A 12,628-nucleotide genomic window follows, 5' to 3' on the forward strand; every position below is an offset into this window, starting at 1 on the left:
AGAACTACGGAATACAGGGCAGCCCAAGCAGCTGTGGAGCAGTACCACCTGAGTAGGCATAACTCTGAAGTTGGGAGAGAGGCTTTATCCACACTCACACAGCAGTCAAGTAGGGGCTTCGGCCCTTTGGGGACAATAGGGAATCAGAGGGGCTTTGTCACCACGACTCCATATCAATAGCTGTTAGCAGAGGATACAGGACAGAGCAGAACATGAGTGCCCAGCAGACAGGGGAGTATCCAGAGAAAGGTGGCACCCCCTTCTCAGCTGCTTGGCCTTGTTCCTAGACACAGATGGGACCTACCTTCAGCCTTCCCCCTGAGTGTTTGACAGTCCAGGGTCCTACTACTGCCAAGGTGCTGGCCCAACATAGCTCACATACTCAGTATCTCATCTGATCCCCTCAGCAGAATGTGAGGTTGTTTTATTCCCATTTCACAGATGACAAGACTGACCCTTACGGCACCGGATCTGTTGCTCTAACCACCAGGTTGATTTCCCTAGCTGTGAGTCCCAGAGATAATGTAAATTTTACTCATCATTTTACATTCTGACAACAGGACTTTTAAGTGTCTTCATTGCCCTCATAAACTCACTGAACATTTCAGTTGTTTATCACGTACTGATTTCTAGAGTCTTTTTTATGACAAACATAATCCATCCTTTAGGAAGAAGTGGTTAGTGAGCAAAGCAAATAAAAAGAATCACACATGGTGGGAGCCATAGGACAGTAGAGGACTCAGAAGAAGGAGCAGCAGTGCCCACTGACATGGTTACAACTAGAGGAAGGTATGGGGACGGGTAATGCCCACAGAGGAGTGGCATGGAGGTACCTAACTATCAGATGATTGGACTCATGTCTGAATACAAAAGACCTTTTGTTGGCTACCATACAGGAAAAACCTTCATCTACTTTTTAGTGTACACGTTTTCAGAACTTTCTCTGTGCACAAATGCATTATGCGAACATTTATAGTTTTACAAAAATGGTCTGATACTGTATATGTGGTTCTGAAACCTGTTTTTTCTTTATTGTTATTTTACAGTGTGCCATGAACATTTCTTCCATGCACATGGGTGAAAATCCCCTCCTGAAAGACAGAGAACACTATAGTTGGGTCAAAATGCTGCTGGTAACAAGAGTGACACCTAAAGCAAAGTATCGGCTTAAGGTTAAAGCACATAGCCTGGCAAATGCCTGCCAGGGAAAGCAGCGTCAGCAATATTCTCATCAGAGAAGTTAGAACTGAAGGCCAAAGGCATTAAAGATATGGGATATCATGTAAACCCCTTTGGCCCCTACCTCCGCCCCTTATTCCTCTGACACCCCGCTGCCCCCTTGGGGCAAACGGATCCGGTACATCTCTTTGCATCCAGTGAAAACCACCCATTTTCTGTTTTTTCCTTAGCTCTTCCTGAGCCCTTGACATATCTCCACATTCTCTCATCATCTCCTCACTGCCCAAGTGCCTTTCCCGTAAGTTCTCCTGATAGTCCTTGGGGGAATCATCTGTCCCCCTGTCCGTTTTTCTTTTTGCTTTCCTCGGCACGTAATCTTCAGCCGGGCGCTTTTCGGCAGCCCGTGGCTCACCCTCCGGCTTTGCCAGGGATTCTGGCTTGCCCTCACTGTGTGGTTTTCCCTCATTTTCAGACTTGCCCTGCTTTTCTTGCTTTCCCTCATCTTCCAGTTGTCCCTCATCATCTGGCTGCCCCTTACTCTGGAGCTTTCCCTCATACCCTGGCTTCCCCTCCATTTCCAGCTTTTCTTCCTCATCTGATTTTTCTTCATCTTCAGGCTCTACTTCATCTTCTGGCCTTCCCTCGATTTCCAGCTTGCCTTCATTTTCGTTGTAGAGATTTTCCATGTTGAGATTTTCCCTTCTTTTCCTTGTCCTGGGGGGTAGGGTGGGATGGGGGGGGTAAGAGAAGTCAAAGGAGACAAGGGAAACTGAGGACTTGGAGGTGGAATGCAGGTGCTGATAGTACCGGCATCCTTCCCCGTGGCTGGGGAAGCCCTCCAAGTGTGTCTTCTGCCTACCCTTTACCCCACAATTCACCCCACACGTGAGAGCCAACCATTTTCCTGGCAGGCCCTACCACTTTCTGTACCATCCCTCAGTGTGGCGGGGTGGGTGCAATACACATGGTGGTGAGATGGGCAGTGGGGACCTCAAATTCTGCCCACACTGTGCCCTCCACACCCTCCCCCCACCGTTTCTGTCCAGTGGTCTCCCCCTTTCACTCACCTGCAGGGATTTTGAACAGGTTGTTCCTCCTTTTCTAGCCTTGCAGAGTGCTGGGGACAGACACACAGACCTGCAGACAGACAGGAGACAGGGGCAGGGCCTGTGTGCTCAGCTGACTGAAGTTTCTTTCCTGAACCTGGGCCCTCCTCATGCAACATTTCCCTCGCCTACCTCCCCCGCATCCCAGCCGCCATTAATTTTCAGGCCTCAGGCTCTAAACCAGGATGCTTTCCAAACTGTTTGGGTCTCTGTCCCCCTCCCTTGCAGGCAAGCCGCCCACCCCCACCCCCTTTCCGAGGAGGTCAGTATTTCCTTTCAGGTGCAGAGCGTGAGGGGGGTTATTTCTAGAATATGTCTACATTTCACTGTCGCACTGCAGGGGCGCCCCCCCATTTCAGGTCCAAAAATGAATGGAGGGCATAGAGGAGGGGCGTCGAGGAGGCGGCGGGGTGCTCCCTCCCCACCTGCCCACGTCCGAGCGGCATCCCCCTCCTCACCAGCCTCCCGGACCCCATCCCACCCGGTGCTGCTCCCGGATCCTACTCCCAGCCACCTCCACCCCTGCCCGGGGCCGCCAGCAGCGCCCACCTTCACACTGACCTGCGGGGCCCGGGGCAGGCCTGCGCCTCCTCGGGCTCGCCGAAGCCCGCTCGCCCCTCGCCCGCCGCCCGGGCAGCTCAGGGAGCTGGTTCCCCGCAGGCTATGCGAGCGGACAGCGCAGGGACGGGACTGCAGGGCGGGCGAGCGGGCGGGCGCGGGGGCTGCTGCCCACGTCGGCGCCCAGCCGGTCACGTGAGCGCCGCGTCACCCGAACTCGGTCCCCCACCCCGCCCCCTCATCCCCATCCCCAAAGGACCAAGCAACCACACACCATGGGGGGCGGGGGGGGGGCAAAGGGGGAATCAAGGAGCGAGCAGGAGCCGGGAGGATTCCCGACTGCAGGTGCTTTACCTGGCGCATCTCAGGTCCTCGGACAGCATCCCTCTGAGATGTACGTCATTGCCAGGTGTGAGCGCTGATCACAGGGACCGTACCCGCTTTGCCCGGAGCGCTCATCAACTGAGGCCCACAGGCTGCTTTCAAGACCGGCTCTGCCGGACTCCCGAGCCCAGGTAGTAGTGCCCGCCAGGAAGCGGCGCTGCCACCTTGAGTAGCTGTGTTCCTGGGCCTCCTCTTTCCTCAGTCCACATGTTCTCTCTCCCAGAGTGATTTCTGTTCATTTCCCTCTAAGCACAGATGATTCTCAAATCTCCATCTCCAGACTGTCCCCTCGCCCTGAGCCTTAGATCCGCTTTTTGCTTTCCCACCAGCAGTACAGGAGAGTGCTTGGTTCTTCACATCTTTTCCAACATGTGTTGGAATACTTTTTCATTTTCACTAACATGATAGGTAAATAGTAGTATCTCAGTGACACTTTATCTTGCATTTTCTTTGACAATTTAAGTATCATTGTAAATCATTCATGTCTTCCCACATTTTTGTTGGGTTGTTGGTCCTTCTCCGCTCATTTTCTGTAGTATCCTTTATACATTAACAATATTAGGCCTTTATGTTATATATGTTGCAAGTATTTACTTCCAGTTAGTTGCTTTTCTACTTTGTATATGGTGTTATTTCTGCCATGCATTAAAAAAAGTAGTCAGGGGCGCCTGGGTGGCACAGCGGTTAAGCATCTGCCTTCGGCTCAGGGCGTGATCCCAGCGTTCTGGGATCAAGCCCCACATCAGGCTCCTCTGCTATGAGCCTGCTTCTTCCTCTCCCACTCCCCCTGCTTGTGTTCCCTCTCTCGCTGGCTGTCTCTATCTCTGCCAAATAAATAAATAAAATCTTTAAAAAAAAAAAGTAGTCAAATTTATCAGACTTTTCTTCTATTGCATCTAGACTTTGATTCATAATTAAGAATTCTTTTCCTACATGAGGTCGAAGAGGAATTCACCCATGTTTTCTTTTAGTACTCATATGGTTAACTGTTTTTGTCCCAAGGTCATCTGTGGTTAGGAATAGAGGTTAAGTAATACACCAGTGCCAAACAGCTGAATCTACTGCTGACTCAAGGCAGCAAATCAAAGCCCCAAGGCTCATTACAAGGGGAGGGGCTTCCTAACAAACCATCACCCATGTAATGCAGGGAACCTCAAATGTTTCAGTTTAAGGGTAATTATAAACTGGAAATAAACTAACTCTCACAAAGTCTTTTAGTTTGGCCTTGCAACATCTAATTGGACTAGTAAACTTTAAGCTTTGAACATAAATTATGGTGGGTCCAGACAGAAGAACCCTTATAAGCCCTGACCAATGCAAACAAAATCTTCTCTGGAGTAAGTGTCCATCATCCTAGGCCCCAAATTATTTCAACAAATAATTGTTCATGTACAATGTCCACACAGAAAGACAACTAGGAATACAAATAAATAAAGCTATCATAAGTAAGAAGCAGTAGAGACAACAGCCGACACAAACAGATCCATTAGTTTTGAATTATCTGAATCATCAGATACAGACTATTAAGCCACAATGCTTAGTGTATTCAGATAAATAAAATCCAATCTTGAAAATTTCAACAGGGCACTAGAAATCAGAAAAAGTGAAAAAGAGGGAATTCTAAAACTACAAAAAAAAAAACGCAGCTGAAATTAGAAACTCAATGGATGGCTTTAACTGCAGATTAGGTGCAGCTCAAAAGAGAATTAAAGAACTAGAAATTATGTTAAGAAGAAACTATCCATAAGGCTGCAAAGGTAGTCAAAAAGATGGAAAATTCAGATGGGAGGGCATGATAAGATCTAACAAATGTTTACTTGGAGTTCCAGAAGGAAAAGAGAAATGAAAGTGTTCAGAGGCAACCTCTGAAGAAACAATTGACAGTTTTTCAGAACAGATGAAAGACACTGATCCATAGATCTAAGAAGTCCAAGATATCCCAAACAGGATAAAAAGAAACTCACAGAGAGATGCATAATAGTAACCTTGTAGAAAATCAAAGACAAAGAGAAAATCATAAAAGTAGCCAGAAAGATAGAGTACGCCTTGAAAGGAACAAAAGTTAGGCTGATTGATGGCTTCTCAATAGCAACAATGGAAGTATGAAGATAGTAGAATGATATCTTTAATAACTTCAAAGAAAGTAATTGCCAGCCAAAAAATTTGAGAACCAGCAAAAATACCCTTCAAAATTAAAGGTGAAATAAACACCTTTACAAATAAACAAAAACAGAGAGTTTGCCATGAGCAGGCATGAACTAAAGGAAATACTGAATGCTACAGGGCATTTTTCACGATAGGAAAATGATCCCAGATGGAATACTGGAGATAAGAAAGGGAAAAACAACAATTAAAAAGACAAATATGTATGTAAACTTAAATCAATACTATATAAAACTAGTAATATCTTTTTAATTCATATCGACAAATGACATATGAATCAAGAGGGCTGAAGTAAAACTACAAAATAAATATTAGCCTTTGATAAGTCAAGATTGTATGCTCTAATTGCCAGAAAACCATTAAGGTAAAACTTCTAAGCTAATAAAGGGGCAGAAATAAGAAAATAATCCTAAAAGAGAGAAAACTAACCTACATCAGAAGGGACATAGAGAAGCAATTTGATACAATGGTTAACTTGTATCTATTAATATCAGTGAGTACATTAAATGTAAATGATTTACACGAAGCAATTAAAGATTTTCGGACTGGAAAAAACACAATGTTATACTGTTTACAAAAGACATCTGAAATATAAAAATACATGAAGACTGAAAGTAAAAGTATAGAAGAAAATGGTAACATGAGAACAGTAACCAGAAGGAAGCCACTGTAATTAAATAACAAAATAGACTTCAAAGCAAAAAGCATTACAAAACCTAACGAGTGTCACTTTATGGTATTTTAAAATTTGTATGTACTTATTAGATTGACCTCAAAATAGATAAATCAAAATTTGACAGAACTACAAGGAGAAATAAACAAATCTTCCATTTCAGCATTAACACTCCTACCTCTGTAAACTGTGGAAATATTTCAAGTGTTGAAAGGAAAAAAACCACCAAATTAAAATTTTATATCCAGCAAAAGTGAAGGAGAAATAAAGATTTTTCTCAAACAAAAATGATGACCAGAAAAAATTCCCTTAAAGAAATGTTAAAAGATTTTCTCTAGGCAAAAGAAAATTGATCAGCAACTAAAAATAGGTAACTCAAATCTTCATAAAGAGCAGTGGAAGTGGAATACATGAAAGTATAATGAAATTGTTTCTTTTTCTTATTTTTAAGTAATACAAAGGATAAATGTCTAAAGTATTAATATTAACAATATATTTAGTGATTATAGCATACAGATAAGTGAAATGAATGATGAATACTCTGTAATAAGGTACCTACACTACATGTAAGTGAAGCAGAAGAATGTTCTTTGAAAGTAAACCTAGTTAAAAATATATATTGCAAACTTGAGGAAAATCACTAAAAAATTTTTTTAAAAGAAATATAATTGATACACTAAGAAAAGACAAATGGAATCGTGTAAAATACTCAAAACTAAAGAAGGCAAAAAAAGCAGCCTTGGAAACAAATGGAAAACAGTTACACGTGGTTGATATTAACCCAAATATATATCAAGAATCATTTTATTTTTTTTAAAGATTTTATTTATTTATGTGACAGAGAGACAGCCAGCGAGAGAGGGAACACAGCAGGGGAGTGGGAGAGGAAGAAGCAGGCTCCCAGCGGAGGAGCTCAATGTGGGACCCAATCCCGGAACACCGGGATCACGCCCTGAGCCGAAGGCAGATGCTTAATGACTGCGCTACCCAGGCACCCCTCAAGAATCATTTTAAATATGAATGCTCCAAATACATCCATTAAAGACAGAAATTGTCAGAATGGACAAATAAGATCCAACTAAATGTTTTGGACAAGAGGCCCATTTTAAAAATAAAGACTCTGGGCGCCTGGGTGGCTCAGTTGGTTAAGCATCTGCCTTTGGCTCAGGTCATGATCCCAGGGTCCTGGGATCAAGTCTTGCATCAGTCTCCTTGCTCAGCGGGGAGCCTGCTTCTCCCTCTGCCTGCCAATCCCCCTGCTTGTGCTGACAGATAAATAAATAAAATCCTTAAAACAAATAAACAAAGACTTTGGAAGGTTACAAGTAAAGCAATGGAGAAAGATATACACCACCATATATACTAATCAAAAGAAATATGGACAAAAAAGGATGCTGGAGGGGTCCCTGGCTGGCTCAGTGGGTACAGCATTTGACTCTTAATCTTGGGGGCATGAGTTCAAGCCCCACAGTGGGCATACAGCCTATAAAAAAATGCTGGAATAGCTATCTAATTTCAGATAAAGCAGACTTGAGAGCAATTAAAGTATCAGAGATAAAAAAGAGGCACTACATAATGATCAATCAAAAGGGATCAATTATGGAAAAAAACAAACACATAATAATCCTAAATATGTATGTACCAAACAAAAGTGTCAAAATACATGAGGCAAAAACTTATAAAACAGAAAGGAGAAACAGACAAATCTATTATTAGGGTTGCAGACTTCAACACCCCCCAGTCAGTAACTCACAGATTAAGCAGGCAAAATATCTATAAGGATATAGTTGACCTAAATAGCACTATTAATCAACTTGATCTAAATGGCATTTATAGAACATTCCATCCAATTATCAGAACACATTTTTTTTCAAGTTCACATAGAACATTCACTAAGAGTCCATATTTTAGGCCATTAAATATACCTTAACAAAATTAAAAGAACAGAAATCATACAAGTATGCTCTCGATGGAATTAAAGTAGAAATCAACAACAGAAAGATGGAAAAATGCAAATATTTGGAAATTGGAAATTAACACAATTCTAAACACAAGTCAAGGAAAAATTCAAGAGAAAGGCAAAAATATTTTGAACTAAATGAAAATAAAATTAACCTATAAAAATTTTGTGCTTAGAAGGAAATTTCTAGCTTAAATGTGTATGTGAGAAAATGAAAAAGATCTAACATCTATAACCTTTTTTTTTTTTAAAGATTTTATTTATTTATTTGACTGAGAGAGAGAGACAGCCAGCGAGAGAGGGAACACAAGCAGGGGGAATGGGAGAGGAAGAAGCAGACTCCCAGCAGAAGAGCCTGATGTGGGGCTCGATCCCAGGACTCCAGGATCATGCCCTGAGCCAAAGGCAGACGCTTAACGACTGAGCCACCCAGGTGCCCCTAACATCTATAACCTAAAAGTTTTCTCCTCAGGAAACTAAAGAAAGAGTAATTTTAAGCCCAGTGCAAGCAGAAGAAAAGAAATTAACAAGTAGAAATCAATACAAGTAAAACAGGAAAAAAATAGAAAAAAATCAGCAAAACCAAAAGCTGATTCTTTGAAAAGGTAAAAAAAAATTGATAAATCTCTTGCCAGGATAATCAAGAAAAAAGAAAGAAGATTCAAATAAACAAAATCAGAAATGAAAGTGAGATTATCACTAGTGATTCCACAGACATTAAGAAGAAATAATGAAGGAATTCTATTAGCCCTATGCCTATAAATCTGGTAACTTAGATACAACGAACCAATCCCCTTTAATGATACAAACTACTAAAACTCACACAAGGAGAAAACAATAACCTAAATAGCCCTGTATCTATTAAAGAAATTGAATCAATAATCCATAACCTTCCAAAGACAGAAATCACCAAAACCAAATTCTACCAAACATTTAAGCATCACCAGCGAACATTTAGAGATCATCAGGGAACTCTACCACACATCTGAGTAAGAAATACCAATTCTCCACAATGCCTTCCATAAAACAGAGGTAGAGAGAATGTTTGATTTATTCTCTATGGCAAATATTACCCTAATTCCAAAACCAGATAGAAGGCACTACAAGAAAGGAAAACTACAGACCAGTATCTCTCATGAACACAGACACAAAATCCTCAACAAAGTATCAGAAAATTGAATCCAACAATATATAAAAATTATGCACCTAACAAGTGGAATTTATTGTAGGCATGCAAAACTGATTTAACATTTGAAAAGCAATCAGTATAATCCACCATACAGACTAAATAAGATATATCATATAATCTTATCACTTGATACAGAAAAAGACGGAATGACAGAATCCAATGCCCATTTATGATAAAGGTTCTCAAAATAGAATTAGAGGGGAACACCTAAATTTGATAAAGAATATCTACAAGAAAACTGCAACAACATACTTAACAGTGAGGAGGCCGCTTCACCCTAATATCAGGAACAAGGCAAGGTATTCTTTTCTCATTGCTCCTATTAAACATCATCCTGGAAGTCCTAGCTAGTGGATTAACACACAAAAAAGGAAAGAAAACATATACAAATTGGAATGGAGGAAATAACACTGTCTCTTTGCAGATGACATGACTGTGTAGAAATGCCACAGCATTGACAGTCTCCTGGCTACAAGGTCTGTAAGGCTGTAAAGCTAATATACAAAAGTCAATTGCTTTTCTATGTACCAGCAATGAACTGGAATTTGAAATTTAAAAATACCATAAATAATAGTACTTCCCAAATGCAGAATCCACCTAAAGAATATGTGTATTACAAATATATGAAACAACCCCACTGAAAGGGATAGAGGAATAAGGTGTTGACATAGGGTGAAGTAGTGAAGTCTATAAAACTAAAGGCAAAAATTTCTCTATATAAATATATAAAAATTAAAGATGAATATATATATATATATATAAACATGCATATATTCACATGCGTTACTATATATCAATAGATCTCCTTGCTTTATCAACTGTGAGGGCCTAGAAGCAATGATACCCCAATAGTAATGAGTACTCTTAACACCCAGATCTTGGTTTTGATACCATTCTCTAACCAAAGGTATCAGGACCCCCTGGAGAAATGGCAAATTCTAGGACTTGGACAGGAAATATAAAAGACTACACCATCTTGTAGTGCCAGAAGGTGTTAAACACACACATACACGTGCAGGTGTGCACATATACACACAGTGATGGGAGGAGGTATGTTAAATAAATACAAGAGCCAAGTGAAAGAGCTCACAATGGCCAAAGTTGGAACAATTAAAGCAATGAAAATATGTGAAGTAGTATTAGATTATAATTGAAAGTATAAAATATTGATTACTGGATTGTAAGGTAGTTATATTTTAACTTTTTGAGGAACAATGGAGTACTAGTCAGCCATAAAAAAGAATGAAATCTTGCCATTTGCACCAAGAGTATAATGCTAAGTGAAATAGATCAGACAAATACCATATGCTTTCACTCATATTTGCAACTTAAGAGACCAAAGGGAAAAAAATGAGAGAGACGCACAGCAAAAAAACAGACTCTTAATTAGAGAACAATCCAATGGTTACCAGAGGGGAGGGTGGTGTAGGGATGGGTTAAACAGGTGATAGGGACCAAGGAGTGCATTTGCCATGATGAGCACTGGGTGGGGGATGTATGGAACTGCTAACTTACTATATTGTATACCTGAACTAATGTAACACTGTATGGCAACTAACTGGAATTAAAATTAAAACTTAAAAAAAAATAGAGTCCATACTGATACCCTCAAGTATGTGGAAACTAACATCCCACTCGGCCCTTCTTAAATGTGGACTATGCATAGAGACTTTCTTCCAAAGAGTACAGCATGGAAAGGGAGAAACGAGAGTTAATTTTACCATGGAGAATCCTGACAAACACTACCTCAGCCAGGTCATGAAAGTTAACAACAGTGGTAATACTGATAGTATGTACCCTTTCTTTAAAAAAAAGTAGACACCCAATGTGGGGCTTGAACTCATGACCCCAAGATCAAGAATCACATGTTCTATGGCCTGAACAAGCCAGGCACCCTGATAACATGTACCCTTTATATGATGTGGTGAGTATAGCACTTACCTCTCCGGTCCTCTTCCCAAAAGCACTTAATGCCTGCATAACCACAAGAAAAAAGATCAAGCAAACCAAAATTGTGGGACATTATACAAAATACCTGACCAGTACTTCTCAAAAGTGTCAAGGGCATCAAAAACAGGGAAAGTGAGAAACTGTCACAGCCAAGAGGAGCTTATGGAGACAAGATGACTAAATGTATGGTGGTAACCTGGATAGGATCCTGGAACAGAAAAAGGACATTAGGGAAAAACTGAGGGAATTTAATATGTACTTTGGTAAATAGTAATGTATCAATATTGGTTCATTGTGACAAATGCACAATACTAATATAAGATGTTAAAAGAAGATACTGTGTATGGGTTATACAAAAACTCTGTACTATTTTTGCAATAATTCTGTAAGTCATTAACTCCTAATATAAAAGTTTATTCAAAGACCACTAAAAGCAAATAAAAGGCTAATGAAGAGCTGGGGTGGGGGGGGGGGGAAGGGGAAACACATAGGTTGATGGATCTGTTGAAATGGTAAGGCAGGGCTTAACAGGAACTTCCTGAGAGACAATTCCTCCTAAGAAAAAAGTGTCAGCAGACAAGAGATTAACAGGTGAGAATAGCACAGCATCTGGTTACTCAGATTTTTCTGGCTCAATCTCCATTATCTAAATCCAGTGGAGATGGCTGTATGCAAAAACACACACAACCTGACAAAAATTTTGGAGTGTTTTCTAAAAACTTTATAAAACATCAAGGCCCAAACACAATTGGGTACTACCCACCTGAATTAGGGTAACTCTGTTGTAGGTAGAGAATTCTCCACCTTTCTGTTGAGACAGTGTTGCTTTAGTCCATCATAGTCTATGCCCACCAGTAGCAATGGGGGCTTCAGGAGGGTACAGAGCCCCTGAGAAGGGGCACAGTGCCCAAGAGACATGGCATTACCCAGGGGAGAGTGGCACCCACCTTTTATCTGACTTATCCCTGGACACAAGTGAGACCTCTTATACCTCCCCCAAACACCTGACAGAATTCTGGTTCTGCTACTGCAGGGCAAAGGGTAGGAGCCAGCCCAACACAGCTCACACTCATTACCTCATCTGATCTTCTCCACAAACCTGGAAGGCAAGTTTTACCCCATTCAACAGATGACAAGACTGTTACAGCAATGGATCTGTAGTATGGGCCAGGTTGAGTCTTCCAGCTCCTAGTTTTATGAAACATTTTATATCCTGACCAAAAATTTTTGGTGTCTCCGCTGCATTCATGAGCTAACTGAACAGTTATTTTGATTGCTTGGTATATATTGTTTTCATGATGAAAGTAATCTATGTTTTTTAGGAGAAAATATACAATGAACAAAAAAAGAACAGGAAAAAAAAATCACCCACAGATAACCAGGACATAGCTTTCAGAGTTTTCTCTGTACACAGATCACTAGGTAAATACCTTTGTAGTTTTACAAAAATGGACTGATGCCATATA

The 12,628-nt window shown here is 41.0% G+C and overlaps 1 protein-coding gene across 3 annotated transcripts; it reads right to left on the reverse strand.

The window, feature by feature from the left end:
• Positions 1-1,004: 1,004 nt before the first annotated feature.
• On the reverse strand, positions 1,005-5,547 carry TCEAL3 (transcription elongation factor A like 3). Of its 3 annotated transcripts, none has more exons than XM_087859497.1 (3): positions 3,198-5,547; positions 2,248-2,316; positions 1,005-1,893 (listed from the first exon to the last, which is right to left on the reverse strand). In XM_087859497.1, exons 1-3 carry the CDS (start codon positions 3,224-3,226, stop codon positions 1,263-1,265), a joined length of 729 nt encoding a protein of 242 aa, XP_087715623.1. In that variant the 5' UTR covers positions 3,227-5,547; the 3' UTR covers positions 1,005-1,262. The 3 variants fall into 3 exon arrangements, with proteins under 3 accessions (XP_087715623.1, XP_045635374.1, XP_045635376.1); XM_045779418.2 differs by lacking the exon at positions 3,198-5,547 and adding an exon at positions 2,847-3,090 and having other exon boundaries at positions 2,247-2,316; XM_045779420.2 differs by lacking the exon at positions 3,198-5,547 and adding an exon at positions 2,835-3,090 and having other exon boundaries at positions 2,247-2,316.
• Between the last annotated feature and the right edge of the window lie 7,081 nt (positions 5,548-12,628).

This window comes from Ursus americanus, chromosome X (assembly GCF_024610735.1).
Source record: "Ursus americanus isolate L20-20 chromosome X, mUrsAme1.1.p, whole genome shotgun sequence".
NCBI lineage: Eukaryota > Metazoa > Chordata > Mammalia > Carnivora > Ursidae > Ursus > Ursus americanus.